This window comes from Centruroides sculpturatus, unplaced genomic scaffold, assembly GCF_000671375.1.
Source record: "Centruroides sculpturatus isolate CEXI.00-Female unplaced genomic scaffold, Cexi_2.0 scaffold1866, whole genome shotgun sequence".
NCBI lineage: Eukaryota > Metazoa > Arthropoda > Arachnida > Scorpiones > Buthidae > Centruroides > Centruroides sculpturatus.
In genome coordinates, this window is record NW_019386123.1 from 78,582 (window position 1) to 95,855 (window position 17,274).

Here is a 17,274-nt window from a genome sequence, read left to right on the forward strand (position 1 = left end):
ATAAAAATAATCTTAAGTGAATTTTCTAATTAACTTACTTCAATAATTTCATATTCATTACAGTCTAATATAAAACTATATTATATAATATATTTTTAAGAAAATTCATTTACCAATAAAGGTAAATGTACATCTATTTTTTATAATAGTTTTTGTGTGTTTTCAAGAAACATAATAAAGTATTAATTAGAAAGATTATTATTTCATATTTTTAGTATTTTAATGAGAAAGAACAAATAAATTATCATATAATGCCAATGTATCATTTTAGAATATTACTTAAAAAGTAGCACTATACAACTAATTTTCTCAAATAAAAGAGTAATCTTATGAGATGTCTTAATCAGTCTTCCACATCAAAAAATTATGAAATAATTAATTTATTATCATTTCTATTATTAATAAATATGAATAATTAAAAATATAGTAATAATGATATAACCTAATATCATTTATAATATTAATCAAGTATGATGACATGATATCAATCAAACAGTTTTAGTTTCATATTAAATCAATATACAATTGTGACCAGAGGGTCGGCATCTCTTTAGCGCCTCGTCAGGACTGCTACCACTGTGTCTTCTAGGATAGACACAGAAACAGTTGTGACCGCAAACACAGAATTTGCGCAAGTGATCACATGTGCAGGTGGTCAGATTCGGGATGGAGGAGTGTTGAGAGATGGCAGATTGGAAAAAGTGCATACTACTACTTAATTAGAACAGAAAATACCCATTTATTTATATAAATATTTACACATATACACAAGGTAACAGAGAGTTCTGTTTAGCTTTCTAATAGAGAGTTAAATTGTCTATAGCTATAGAGCATCACCTGTGGCTAACGGACTCCTGACCGAGAGAGAAAGCTTACAATATTACACACTAGGCAAAATACCTTGATCGGCAGCTTGATTGTCATGTTGTTAATCGAAGATCGTAGAGGTGGCAATGATGTGGTAACATGTCAGTCTCTTTTTTGTTTCTGGTGTATCTTTTGAACTGGATCATCTTGGATCGTTGGAGGGAATTTGTTGGCTTGTCAGGTTCAGGAGCGGCAACGGGATTGAAACGGTGACCAAGAGATCAGAGAAAGGCAGATGAAGCAGTTGGTGATAGAGCACTCACATCAAAAAAAGAAAGCTGACTTGGTGAACTCTCAGACTCTTGACAACCCCTTGTCCTTGAGTCAATCCTTTTTATATCCTCAAGTCATGTTATCCTTTTTCACCAATAGTGAATTTTTGTTATTAGTTCCCAGTGACATATTTGATGAGTTCCATGGGAAAGGAAATGACTTCAGGGAGAGAGATGCGATCATCCTCCGGTAATAAAATTGAAAAAAAAAAACCCCTTTTTTTCATTGGGACCAAACAATGAAATATGAATTTTCTCTCAAAATGTTCATCAGGTTCAACTCTCACACAATTATATTGCAAGATTTACAAATTATTTTTATTCCATGTTTTGAAACCGTGTTGTATCTTTGTTTGTTTTATATATGCAATGTAGCGTAATAACGATCACTTGGCACTATTCATTCTTTTATTTCAATATTCATTGGTACACATTTTTACACACGTTTTGGGCTTCATTTTCCCCCTCTTCAGTCAACTAAAGCATATAAAACCAATTTTACATACACCATAACCCGACATATGAATTTAAAAAATTGTGAATTATACAAGTAGCACATAACATACCTTTAAAATCACAAATTCCATCTTTAGATGTGTATTACTACAAGCGGGAATCATACAATATATATTGGATCATTTCAAATACCAGGCCAAAGACTTAATCTTACTTGGTACATACTTGCCACCCTGACTACTAAAACAATTGTAAAGAGATCCATGATCGTCTTGCCAACATGAATGGAGCAAGAAGCATTGTCTACCCAACAGAGGTATTTTAAAATTGTAAACTCTCTCTTGCTCGCTTAGAAGTATATGGTAATGTAAGAATGGTATATCTAAAACCTTGCAATCGAGCATTTAATTAACTATACAGTATATCATAATCCACTTATGTATTTAATCCCTTTATGTTTCTTATTAAATTTGTTATTTTGTCTTTACTCAGAGAAATGGTTCCCCCTATCAACAGACTCATCAAACTTCCCCACTCAACATATAGCTCTCCTATTTAACAATAAGTTAGCATTATTGCGAGTTAGGATGCAAACTACAACTATCCTAACTGGTATCAGGAAAAACAGTCCTCAAGATCTAACGATATTGAGACAACTGTATTTAACAGCCACCCAGTGACAACTGAGCAGTCCTCACCAGACCATCACAAATCAAAAGGGATTTCAATCGATATTAATCAGCCCCTGGCTTCTCACAATATTAAATTAGCTATCAACATTTGCTTAAGGAAAGAAAAAGTAGTGACAAATGAAACTACACGACTTTATCGCAAAAAACAAAAATTTCAGAAAAGCCAGGACCTTCATCATAAAAACTGAACTTTACATTTCTGTGTGCATATGTATTAATTTGCATGTGTTATTTAACATATGCAAATTATTATAATTATATTATGCAAATTAACATAAAAATAACTTAAAATTAAAGTAAAATCTGTTTATTTTTGGTCATGTGTTCCCCTTTCCCTATTTACTCTATGTTAAAATGACTTTGTTTAACTGTTTCGTTTAGTGTTTTGTCGTCTTGGAATGCACCCCCACTTAACGTGGGGGTGCGTTCCAAGACAACAAAGCACTATAACTTTTTATTTCTATGGTCTCTTATTACAATGAAATCATCTAATTTAATATTGTGAATGAAATATTGTAAATTATATAAATAAAGTTTAAAATAACAATTTATATTTATGTTATAATAAATTAGAAGATAATTATTTCTTAACACTACTGTTTATAAACTAAATTTTTCTATAGTAAAATTAAGCAAAATATTTTCTAGTAAAACCAAAATTAAATTAATTAATTAATTATGATTATTTACTTCTTGAAATGGTGCCATTGAACGAACAGTTGAATCTACAGATTTTGGTAAGATAACTGGCTTTACAGTAACATAGAGTGTTGAAGGATAATATGATTTCTTGAATTTTGACCACCAGTTAAATACCTGCAAACAGTTAAAATATTTCTTGTTTTCAAAATATATAATAAATATCAGACCAAATATCCAAGTTAAAAACAGAGTATCATAACTAACTATTTATTTATCATTACTAATGAATATTAATGTTAAAAAATTAAAATTGGTTAAAATATTTCATTTTTTTTAATAATGATTATACTCTTCAAAAATGAAAAATTTGGTTAAATTTAATGATAGAAATTTAAGCCTCTTCTAAAATTGTATGTTCCATATTTTAATGATATTAACAGATAAAAACCAAAAATATGTTTATTTATTTATTTATTATCAATCAATCACTCTTTATTTGCAAAAAAAGAAATATCCCTGTTGCCAGGGTTGTACATAATTTAGTTAGCAGTTCACAAAATATTGGAACAGTTAACAGGTTAGCAAATTTATACAATTATGAAAAAAGTTTCATGTCAAACTGTTATTGACATAAACAAAAAACAATTTTAACAAAAGTAACTATGCAGAGATAGTCAAATTTTACAATATTAGTACACATTGAATTTGTTATCTTAGATTTTCAGTGTTTTTACAGTCTTGGTGAAGTAATTGTATAGATTATAAAGGTCTTTTTTTGTTGAGGTTATTTAGGATATTTCTGAAATTGTGAGTATTTGCGTGATATTAAATGAGTCATGTATATTTGCAAGTCCTTGACAATTCTGTAGTAAATGATGAAAAATCAAGAATCATCGAGAATCAAGAATTAATCAAGAAGTCATCGGTTTTACACCATGGGCATTGGTTGCCTGAAAAATCAATACAAATGTTACCAATGAAGAGGAAATATTTATTGAGTCACAGTTGTGCTATGAGTCTTTTCACATTGAAATTTATTGGTTCATTCGTATAAGGTTGAGAGGATGGGATTTTTAGATACCAGGGATGGTAATTAACTACAGTTTAGGCTGGCTTGGTCTATATTTATAGAATGAGAAATTGCAGATCCCAGTAACAAAGTATAACCATATTTCCAGTCTTGGATATTATTTTTAAACAATAGGTCTGATACTCCAAATGAGTTCAATATATTATTTAACTTAGTTTGCTGAAGATACTTTGTTGTTGGTTTTTACAATATTTGATTAATACTTGATTTAAAAAGGTAATGTTGCTGTCACTTTTAAATTTTAAATGATAGTAAAATTCAATAATTCTTTTTAAGAAGAAGGGAAAACAACAGATGCGATTAGTTTCGTGACATATAGTGTAACCAGAACTGTTCTCTCCAAATGGATTAATTTATGGAAGAAATAAATATGAAAATTTCCTAATTTGTATAAGTAGTCATGACCCCAGATTGGACTAGCATAGTAGATGATTGGGTTGATTATCAACTTTTACAGTTTCATATGGATAAACAGATTTAAAGTTTTTAAAGTAGAACACAAAAATAACAAGTTATCGATAGCTAGTTTTACTTTATTATTTAAACTCAAAATGTGTGCTTTGAATGTATGATTTCAGTCAAAGGTAACTCCCAGGAAGTTTATTTTGTTTACTATCTGCAGAGGATTTTTGTCAAGATATATTATAGATTCTTTTTTTGAAATTTTGCTGTTATTATGGAATATGAGGACTTTTGTTTTAGTGGGATTTATTGTTAAATGAATCGATTTGAAATAAGAATTTAATTGGTTGATTCTTCTTTGCAAGGAAACTTTTGTATACGCTAAAATTTCCAGGTCGTCTGCAAATAAGACATAGTGAAAGCCTCTGTTGCTGAGTTTGATACAGTCAACCCCCCCTATAACACTATTGATTATTCCATATTATATGAATTCCATGTTGTACGAGTCACTTAGATTTTACAAATACGTGAACTGTTCACAGCCCGGCACATGTATTTGTAAGATCTAAGTGACTCATACAACATGGAATTCATATAAAATGGAATAATCAACAGTGTTATAGGGGGGTCGACTGTACTTGAAAAAGTTGATCAATCTCTATTAAATAAAAGTTGAATAGGTAAGGTAAAAGGGGATCACCTTGAAGTACACCACGGGATAAGACTAGTGAAGGAGAGATGGACTTGCCTTGTTTAATTTTTACATTATATACTAAAAATAATTTTGATATTGTAGATGAAAATTGCAGATGAAAATGCTCATTTAGCTTTTAAATTGTGCACCAGTAAGGGAACATAGACAGAATCGAAAGCTTTCTGAATGTCTATGAACGATATATATACTTTTCTGTGTTTTTTAGTTAAGTGAAATTGTATTAGAGATGATAATAAGAAAATAGCAGATTCATTCCCTTATTTTTGAAAAAAGCATACTGGAATTTAGCTTCAAAGTCCATTGTTTTAGTCCATAGTTGAAATTTTGTAGTTAGTATTATCATAAAACATTTTCTCAAGGTTGATAATAGGGCTATGGGTCTATAATTACTTTGAGAGAGTTTGTTGCCTTTTTTATATATCATTGTGAATATTACATAATTCCAAGAATCTGGATATTTAGTTGCTTTATACATTGAGTTGAATAAGTGCAGCAGTTTTATTCTAGCTTGATTTGGGAGTGTCTTTAAAAATTTAGTTGGGATGACATCACATCCTGGGGATGTGTTGCTATGAGTTTTATTAATGATATCTTCGAGTTCTTTAATTGTAAATTTGGAGTTAAGGAATTTGTTGTTAAATCAGAATTAGGTATTAGTGAAGGAATGGGTTGGACAACTGGAAATCTCTGGTAAAAGTTTTCCCATGTTTCAAAGTTTATTGTTGAGATGTTATTGCATAAATCTATTTTAAATCTACTTTAATTGCATAAATCTCTAAAATAGTTTTATGGATTAATTTTCATATTAAAGACCAAAATGATTTACTATCTCTGTTGTTCTTTATTAGTGTTGATTCAAGATTTGCAAAGTAGTTTTTCTTTTTAGCTTACAATAAGTTATTATAGATTTGTTTGGCCTTTCTGTAGTTATTGAAGTTTAGGTTATTTGAATCTTTACAAAATAGTTTTAAGTTGGTTTGTTTCATTTTTTTCATCTTGTAACAATGTTGTACCGTGGTTTTTTAAATTTGTTTTGGATGGGTCTTTTGTCATTTTTAATTTGGATATATTCGTTAATTATCTGAATCATATGATTATAAGTTGCTTTGCTATTTAGATTGGTTATTTCTGGAATGTTGATAAATCTGTTTTCAATTCCATATAAATAACTTGACATTTTGTAGTAAATTCTATGTTGCCTGTTGGAAAATGATCAGATGCATCATGTGTAGTTATAGTGAATTCCAAACACAGTCCAACAAAAATTCTGAACATATAGTGAGGTCTACAATGGATTTACCACTATGTTTGATACAGGTAAATTCTGATGGATAATCAGGCTTGATATGTCCATTTAAAATACACTATTTATAATTACTTATTAAATTTATTAAGTTTATTCCTAGTTGTTAGCATGCTTGTCTTTAGAACATTGGATGTCTTGATTTTGTGGGTTAGGAACACTGTATTGAGAGTCTGTCATCTCAGCAATATGTGAATTAAAGTCTCCAAGTAGGAGGATATACAGAGTGATGTGCTGCCAAAGATCAATTATTTTAACTATTTTTTGTTGAGTTTTACCAAACAGTTGGGAGGAATGTAGGCAACCATTACAATTATCAGTTGATATCTTTGTTTCTGAGTATAGGTTTGTTCATTGAAAGTAGAAGCAGAATGTAGTTATCAGATTTTTTGGTTTGAAGTATTTTTGCAAAGGTGTTTTTTTTATTAAAATTACATAAACCACCATTTAGATGTCCTGGGCCAAGCAGTTTTCATGCTAGTACTGTTTCAGTTATGTAATCATTGAAAAAAGTTGATTTATAAAATGATTTGAGTGTTATCCATATTTCAGTTATTCCTACTATATCTGGTTTATATTTTAATTAAAAGGAATTCAGTGATAGTAATTTATTTTTAAGGCCTTAACTGTTCCAGTTTATGATAGAAGCTGGTTGTGTGTTTTTGATATCTTTTCCCCTGGTGAAATTTACTTTGATGTGCTGCATATCAACTTGCAATTTCCATTGGCATAGGAAAAGACAAAAAAGTATCCACATAAACCAACTTCTCTGTATCAATACTGAATGTTATTCAATCTTGACCTATTAGTAAAAATTCATTTTGTAGTTTTATTGGACAGTTTTGTTTTCTTATGTCATAATAGGTTGAAAGTGTTTCCATCTTTTTCATGATTCCTTAGTGAGATCTGCATATTTTCCCAATTTTCCAATAGATTCTGTTGTTTCTTTGATATAAAGGCATTAAAAACCTGGTCACGAATCTGTTTATTACAAATTTTTAGTCTTATGACTGGACTGGTTGATTTGAGTTATGTCTAGAATCTAATCTTGTAATACATTATGTAGGTTTAGTAAAGAATTGATAAATTTGTGAATTTCTAATTTAGAGATATTTTTGACATAGGATAATTATACAACATTATATTGTTATAGTGAAATTTGTAAATCAAAGCATCCTTTTTTTACAGCATGAGTTCTTTTTCTGATTTTAAATTGTCAATTTTCAGTTTCAGGTTATCAATTTGGCCTTCCATTTTTTGGAACTGTATTTTATTTTCATGTATACTTTTGTGAATTAGATCCAAATCTTTTATAGAAGTCATTTTGGTAGATAGTTCGTCATTAGAAGTGTTTATCAGTTCTGAGATTTTATATCATAGATCTGTTGTTGTAGTGTCAGGTGAGTCACCCAAATTAGTCAGAGATCAGATAGAATCACCTGGAAAACTTTGTAGACTTTGTGATATTGTGTCCATAAGAGAATTGTTGATCACTAAGTATGGTTCTTGTAAGTCTTTATCCATTAGTAGGTTAAAGTCTGTTATAAGCTTGGAGTTAGATGAGCTTGGTTGAGCCTTGTTACTTCTTGGTTTGGTCCAGTTAAGTGGAGGTCTACCATGTTTAATTGATGAACGTTGCATATCAATTAATTTTTAGTATTTCTTCAAAGATAATGATTTATTAGTTTTAAACACTTTTGGTTGACGTGGTTCTGTTAAAGATGATAAAAACACTTGTTCCTTGATTCTTGTTAAAGTGCAAAAAGAAAGTCACAAACAGCGCTGGCGGTCAAGACACGCCACCCTTATTTATTTATTTATTTATTTATTATTATTTATTAATTAACAAAAATAGCTTTCTGTATAAGTAGTCTTATTCTGTTTGTTTAATAAATTATATCAGTCACATGGCATTTGGCATATTATACAGAAATATGTAAATCTTGAATAATTTTAAATTTGGTAATTTGACATCATGAATATTTTGCCCCCTGAATTTTGAACTAACAAGGATTTCCTCTATACAGTCTAAATGATATATGAAAAAACAAAATTAAGTCAAAATTATATTATTGTTATTATTTTATTATTATGTTGGGTTTAGTGACTTACACCTAGTTGACACTGGCTGCTGTGTACTATGCCAGAACAGAGTAAAGGCATAACAATGAGACAAAATAAGACAAAAATTAAATATTAGTATTAATGTTGTTAAAATAAATACATTTATTAAACTACTTTAAACAGTAAGTAATTAATAAAATATAATAATTTGTGCTACCTCTAAGCCTTCAATTTTTTTCCAAAATTGAAATTTTGGTGGATTATATAATTGTAATCTCACTTTCTGCTCAGTATTCAATATATCATTAGCACCCACAAGCTGAAAAATATATACAATGAAATTAAGAAAAATTAATTTAAAATGTTTTTTATTATTAGAATCATTTAAATAATGTTTTATTTATAAAATTTAACTTTTGGTTATTTGGAAAATCAAATTATGTTAATCTTAATGATTCTAACTGAAATCATAAAATCCTTTACTTCATTTAATTTCAAGTTCTCAGAAAACAGAACTACCTTCAACATAAATTTGTTATTTATCAAAATCCATTACATAATACAAATCTGAATAGATTTTACAATTTTTACCATATTATCAAAAATAAGATACTGTATTGTACTGTTTCTAAAAATTATTTGTCAAAAAATCATAAAATAAAATTAAAAAATTCTTTTAAAGTATTTTTATGATTAATTGATAAAAAAATTTTTTTGAATAAAATGTTGTGTAAATAATTTCATTTTTACAAACTGAATCACAAAATATTTGTACAATGTAATTTTCAAGCCAGTTTGAAAATTTATTATTTAAGAAAAACCCTTTACTGAGTAAATAAACTTTTATATGAATAATTATAACAAAATGCTTAATGGAATAGGAAATATACAAAGAAAAAGAAAAGTTCAAGGGCTTTTGAGTTAAATATTCATCACCAAAATTTATTATTATAATTCTAATTACATTATTATTATTGTGTTGGGTTTAGTGGGTTATACTCGGTTCACACTGGTGGCTGTGTACTATGCCTGACCAGAGTCAAGGCATAGTAACCAAAAACAAAAATTAAATAAATGTGTTAGTGTCTGTATTCAGGAATTTCCTAACAATATGGCATGTATTCAATATAGTAGCCCTCTGTAGTGTGATGTATGTATTTCTATTCAATTGTAATGTTCCCAGGCTTTTGCGTAGTGTGTGTGGTATCACACCTGTACAGGAGAGAACGACAGGTACAATAAGCACTCTTTCCATCCTCCACAGATGCCTTATTTCCTGGGCAAGTTCTGTGTACTTGCTAATTTTTTCAGTGCTTGTATTTTGTATGTTGTGAGTGTTTGGAATGGCTATGTCTATAATGTATGTGATTTTATTGTGTTTGTCAATGAGTGTTATGTCTGATCTGTTGTGGTAAATTGTTTTATATGTGATTATGGCTCTGTCATAGTACATTTTGTGCATGTTGTTTTCCAATACAGTTTGTGGTATATACTTGTAGTATGGTGTTCGTGAATGTCTACCAATTTGTGTTTCTTTGCAAGCTCTTGGTGTATTATATTTGCTACTTGATTATCCAATGTCCACACAGCAAACAGGATAAAAATGCTGGTTATCAAAACATTAAATTACAAGTCAAACAGTTCCCAAGCATTTAAGACTGTGTGATATATCTTTGAATGATGCAAGCAGATCCAAGTAAGGTGGCCTTTTACAGCTGGCAGATAGTAATTTTGTCAATATTTATGGTTTGTAAGTACCGGCTAAGATCTTTTGGCACAGTCCCCAGTGTGTCGATAATCACTGGGACCACCAGTACTGGTTTATGTCAGAGACTTGATTATTATTATGTGTTGGGTTTAGTGGGTTATACTCGGTACACACCGGTGGCTGTGTACTATGCCGGACCAGAGTCAAGGCATAGCAACCAAAACAAAACTAAAATTAAATGTGTGTGTCAGTGTCAGTGTCAGTATTAAGGAATTTCCTAACAATATGGCATGTGTTCAATATAGTGGCCTTCTGTAGTGTGATGTATGTATTTCTACTCAATTGTAATGTTCCCAGGCTTTTGTGTAGCGTGTGTGGTATCACACCTGTACAGGAGAGAACNATTCTTTTAAATTTAGAAAAATCATAGAATATATAAATATGAGTTAGTTAGTTAATTAAATTAGTAAATTAATCAATTAATTATATGTACAATTAATATAATTAATTAACTTTCACTCAAAAAAAAAATAATAGAATTCATGAACATGTTTGCTGGTATTCTCAATATTATTTCTGAAAATATTCAATGATTTAAGATTATTTTTATATTTTAAATTTAATACATTTAATCTTCAATTATAATAATAATTTATAATACAGTATATAAAAAATTTTATTTGAAGTAATGTAACATAAAAATAATTATTTAAAATTAAAAAAATTAAAATTAACAGAATATAATTTGTCATAATAATATTATAGTGGTAATATTATATTTGTTTTATTTTTCGTTAACGTATAAAATAAATAAATGAAATACAGAATAAATTATTATAGAAAAATTAATTAAATTTTTACAAATGATCATAAAAATTAAAATAATTTGAGAAATTACTTTTTTTAATTTTACAAATGTTCAGTTGTTATAAATGAATCAAACTTTTGTAATTTAATTTCGATATTATTAAAAATAATAAAACGAAAACAAAGTTTATACGTCATACTATAAAATAATTATTGATTAATATAATATAGTCTCTACTAAATATTGTAGAGAAGTTTTGTTTTATTATTGAATTTAATTAATTAAAACAAAGTTAGTGTAGAAAGAATTTTTCCCAGGAAAATCAGCATTGACAGAGGATACTTCATCAAAAATCTTTAACGAAAAATAAACGGTCTCAAAACAAACAGGAAACTATGAATTTAATTTTGTCTTTCAGTTTGAAATTAAGTATGAATTTGTGAACCAGATGGCTACTTGATAAAGTGTTATCTTATCATAGTAATAGTCTTGGTTTGAATCCGATTCAAATCTTCATAATATATCATAAATGTTATCATACCTTCGAGTGTAGTATATTATCCCTTTTACATATTGCTTGATCTCGTGGACGCATTAAAGCATAGGCATGCCCGGCCATGATCTTCTGAATATGCCTATGCTTCGCCTTCTTAGGAATCTTATCTCACTGATCATTACTAATACTTTTCTTCTATATTTGTATCTGTATGATGTCTTTAAAGAAATTGGGCCGGAAGACCACAAATGTGTTTTTAAGACTCTGGCTCATAATAAGCGTAATTGTAGTCCCTTATTTTCCTTGAAGTGCAGGTAGCTCATTAATTAATCAATAATTATGAATGGGAACTATAGATTTTAGTTTCTAACGCAAACAAAAAATAAAATAATTAAATATTACACACAAGCACACAAGCACACACACACACACAATCTACATAAGTTATATATATTGTGTACAAGCAATTAATTAATATTTTACCTTTAAAAATCCCCAAGCAATTTTATGCCAGCCGCCTTGATTCTGAAGTTTTTTTAGCCATTTATTACTAAAATTTGATTCAGGGCTAATAAAATCTATGAGCTATAAACAAATATTAAGAAAAATTACATATACTTTATTTCAAGTGAATGTCTTACAATAAATTATACTAATCCAAAAAAGAATTAATTTTAATACTGTTATATGTTAAATTATGTTATAAGTTCAAACAGAAAAAACTCAATTAACAGTATCAAAACAATATATAGTGTTAGGATTTAGAATTACATTGGACAAAATTAAAAAATTAATATAGTGTGAATGGCATTGAATTAAAAACTTGAACCAAGCCTATATAGTAGTCTAAATGTAATATGTGATATGCAACATTGTGTTCCAATGAAAAAATTATTTGTTTTCATTTCCAGCATGTCATTGGTATGGCAAAGAAATACTGATAAGACCAGACAGTCCCTTTTAATTATTTATTTATATAATTTATATTTTATTAAGAAATTTATGTTTTTTTGCATACATGTAATGTGTGAATAATAGTACATTAAAAAATGTTTTGATGTAATAATTAATTTTGGCCTAAAAGAGATAAAATCAGAATGAAAGCATGATTGTCACTATACACATTCAAATAAGTAAAAAAACAGCCAAATCTTAAAATTTACTTGAATATGCAATTTTCTAGAAAAGAAAGTATGAATACTTTTTGTATAAGATTAAAATGAAATGGAAAATTTTAAAAAGGCACATTTATTGAGATGTGTTAGTTCAAAACTAATTATGGAAAAAGAGAATTGAATTGTGTTAAATCAAAATCTTTTATAAACAGAATTGGAGTGTATATACATTAATTATTACCTTGCAATAAATTATATAAAGATTTGTAATAAAATTATAATTAATATTTATTTATAATATTAAAAATATCACAATAATAAGAGAGACAATAGCTATTGTGATTTATATATTAATAAAATAATATTAAATATTAGCATACTTCAAAAAATATGATAACATCAGATTCTTTATTGATGAAATAGTTAAAATCTTCATTGAATATTAATAGTTCCTCCCATAAGGGCATTAGATATCTGAAATTTAAATTTTTACAAAATGTATGTTTTATTATTAAGAAAAGTTTCTAAAATTCATAAAAATAATTTTACTTCTTTTCTTTTAGGTCATATGGCTGAGTCATCATAGGGATTATATGTTCAATATTATTATTTTGAGTTTCATAGTAAGAAGTTACTGATCTATCACTACCAAAGAAAAATAACATAAATTTTATTTTTGATTATTAAATTACATTAAATGTAGTAAAAAACTTATATAATCTACAATATGTTTATATATAAATATGTTTAGATTATATAATTATAATTAAAATAATTACTTGAAAAATTTTTCATTAAAAATAAGGAACACAAATTTCACTACAAAGATCAATCATTAAGTATTTTAATTAAAAGAAAATTTATGAAAATAACATTAATTTTACAATAATTAATCACTAACAAAAAAATGTCTCAGTAATTTAAATTGAAAAATATCAAAACTTCTTGATAAAACATTTTGTAATTGCCAAAATTATTGTGTGAATACATTAAATATATATTGCATTATTGAACTAAAGTTCTGTATTCTTTTTGTAACAAAAAATTTCATTTACTTTATAAATATTAATAATTTTTTTATTAAAATATGTTTTGAAAATGTCAATTTAAAAAATTTTTGTTTTCTGAAACTAAACTAGCTATGATAAATGCGATAATCTCAATACAATATTCAAATATACAGTAATTTTATTAATTATTGAGACTAAAACTTATCTTTTTATCTATCATTTCAAACTGCTTTCTCAAAAATGTTTTAATTTCACTACACAAATTTGAGGACTAATAAATTCTATCTTTATTACATTTATTCATATTCAATTACACAATTAAAAATTTAATTAAATGATCTGAAATATTATTTCTGAGTTGCTAATAGGAGAAATATTTTTCAAATAGCTTTACTATAATAATATTAATTTTTGTTTAGTATGCTAAAGCATATAAGTTATTATTAAAGATAGATTTTAAAAATCTCATTATTTATAATGTTTAAAAATTATGAATTTGTATTTATAAATTCTAATTCATCATATTTAAAAACTTTTCTGGCCCTGAAAAAAGCCCTCTTAATGCCAATAAAGTAAAGAATTAAAAAGAAGTATATTCTATTTGAAACTGTGTATGAATTACATTTTCTTTAATATGTTATACTATAGATATCAATGAAAACTTTATAATAATACTGTGCATTCTAAATAATAAAATAGTACTGTATAATAACAGAACAAAAATTAAAATAAACACTGAGAATAGGACTACTCTCTATTTTCCACTTTTACTATTACTAGTTGTGTTTGTAAAAACTGAAAATAAGAAGCCCCATTCTCAGTATCTATGCTTTCAAATTTTTCACAAATACGTTTTGAAGAAATTTATAATTTTTATTATATGCTTAACTGCACAGCACACTGAGATGAATATAAAATATGACTTACATCAACCATTAACTGGTGTGAATATGATTAACATTGAGTAATGAATGTTTTCATAGCCCCTTCTGGGATTTTCTTTGGGCTTTTTTTAATCATAAACCATATGCTATCTCCACTTATATTCCAATTGGATTGTGATTCGTTTCCATACAAGATAGCATCATTTGGGACCTTGGCTAGAAGAGCATTCACACATTCTTCAACTCCACAAGTGCTAGCACAGGAATTAAGGCTTATAGAAGGGATAGCCAGGGCACATGAAATGGTTACAATCTTATACAAAGATTATGTGAACGCCACAGATGCACATAAGCAGGATCCACCATTTTGACAGAAATACCAAGAGATAAACAGGGAGAGGATCTCCCTCACTTTTAACTCCCATTTAAAATTATTATACATCATGATTGCCAAGTGACATCAGGTCAGTATTACCTACAGGAAATGTCCCTCTATTTTCAATATACTGCATAATGGAAAAGACCCCTCTAACCCCGACAGACTACCGGGCATTTATAACATCCCTATCAAAGACAACAGATGGGATAGGGATACGGTGTACATTGGCTTCACTAAACATTCAATGGAGATCAGGATACGGGAACATAAATCTGATATACAACAGAGTAGGAGTACACCGCACTCTCCACATATGTGATGAACCCGGATATTACAGCAGACTTCTCCAGAGCCCAAATTATCCTTATTATCCTGTACCCAGAACACCTCAAGTGGTTGAAGGCGATCAAAATTTTTAAAGCCTGCTGCAGAACCACCTGCATAATTTGAGGGAGATGTGTCTTTTAAAGGCATGACAGGCTTTACTTGACAACAATATTTAATTTTCAATCTTATTTAAAGATAAAAAAGGGGAACATGTGCGCAGAGGTTCTCTGCATTCGAACTCATCCTATTGTTCAATCTTACTTAAACATCTTACGGGGAATGCATGTGCATATGATATTCAAAATCTATTACCATTCAATTTTATATTTGAATTTTAAGTGCCAGCCTGATTTGATTTGAAAAAAGACTGAAGGGCCCAGAAGAGGCTACAAAAACATTCATTACTCAAATGTTAATCATATTCACACTAGTTAATGGTTGATGTGAGTTGTATTTTTTATTATATGCTTATTATTAAATTCAAATATCATGCTAAGTAATAAAAAAACATCATTCATTCTAGTGGGAATTTGGGTATCAGGGTAGAGTTGTATTATTTTCAAGTATATTAAATATAATGTTTATACTAATAAAGAAGACAAAATACTGAATGTTACCCCTAAAATAATAAATAGTTTTCTATTTGTCATTTGTTTTATTTGTAATATTTTTAAACATACTATAATATGCTTCTTGTCTAGATTGGAATATACTTGTAAGCACTATGGTAGCCTCTTTATTCCAAGACTTATTACACTGTCACAGACACAAGATAAGCCTTAGAACATCAATTTATTTTCCAAAAAACAAATGCATTTCAGATCTACCATCCTTCATCAGCTTTCTTACAACTATTTTAATTATAAATATGTAAGTTAAATAGTATTAACATTGTAAATTTAGTTTACAATGCTTTACATCATAGTGCCCACAAGAATATTTTTAAACAATTTTCATTATAATAAAATTTCAATATTTTAAATAAGCATTTAAAAATATATTTTAATGTAATTACCTATGAAGTTTTTTTAAATATTGACCTGTTTTCATATTGACAATATGAACTTTCACAAGAGGATGACAAATAAGAAAATCCGTTTTCAATTTATCAGTCCCGTGAATTAAAACACCTAAAACAGGATTTTCATTTTCTTGACTTAAATCATTTGGTTGAGTTTCTATAAAACACATTATAATATTAAACTTATTAATAGCATTAAAATACTCTTAATTATTTATAAAAATTTCAAATCAACTAATTAATTAATGCTTCTAGTCCTTTAAATATTATTTTATTGTGACTATAATCTATTAATAGGACTGTTAATCTATTACACTGATTTAACTTGCAGATGAAGTTAAAGAAATTGAATCAGTTCAAATCAATTATTTCAAAATAATGAATAAAAAAATGTATAAAAACATAATTTATTTTATATCTTATTTTAAACAAATAGCTTACTTTCTTTTAACTTTCCTTTCTTTTTGATATCTTTTGAACGTTTAGAACTAGGCTGATTTATATTTTCTTTAACTGATGAGGTCTTCTTTTTTTTCTTCTTACTTAGATTCAGCTCATCATTTTTATATTTTGGTTGCTTTTCAGGACTTTCTTTCAAGCTGGAAGTACTTTCAGTTGTGTAACCTTGATTTGATTGTCCATTATCATTTTCCTGTTGATTAATTTCTGATGAAGGATACATTTTACTTTCATTTTTAATTTTTGCCAACAGTGGTATTTCTTCAACCTGAAAGATTATTTATGAATTTGCATTTACTGTATATATACACACCTAAACATATCTCAACAGTTACACGTAATAAGCTTCATTGCAAGCATTTAAAAGCTATGTTTTGGCCAACATTAATATATTGCACATTACACATGTCTGTATTTCAAAAGAAATTATAAATATTATCATTTCAGAAACAATCAATAGTACTCAACAAAACTAAAAGAAAATGCTGTAATGAAGGGTAAAATACTGAAAACAAGAATAGATGATTAATTAGTCATTGCACTGGAATTTTTATTTCAATACAT

General features: G+C 27.7%; 1 protein-coding gene across 1 annotated transcript in view; it reads right to left on the minus strand.

Annotated features, from left to right (window-relative positions):
• LOC111613713 (jouberin-like) overlaps positions 1-17,274 on the minus strand; it is a 71,675-nt gene that overhangs the window by 43,942 nt on the left and 10,459 nt on the right. Inside the window, exons 4-10 of the mRNA XM_023355050.1 lie at positions 16,693-16,978; positions 16,246-16,408; positions 13,180-13,275; positions 13,011-13,104; positions 11,999-12,100; positions 8,721-8,822; positions 2,978-3,103 (exon numbers count right to left, since the gene is read on the minus strand). Of these exons, the coding sequence (XP_023210818.1) occupies positions 2,978-3,103; positions 8,721-8,822; positions 11,999-12,100; positions 13,011-13,104; positions 13,180-13,275; positions 16,246-16,408; positions 16,693-16,978 (969 nt within the window). The remainder of the gene's footprint in view (positions 1-2,977; positions 3,104-8,720; positions 8,823-11,998; positions 12,101-13,010; positions 13,105-13,179; positions 13,276-16,245; positions 16,409-16,692; positions 16,979-17,274) is intronic.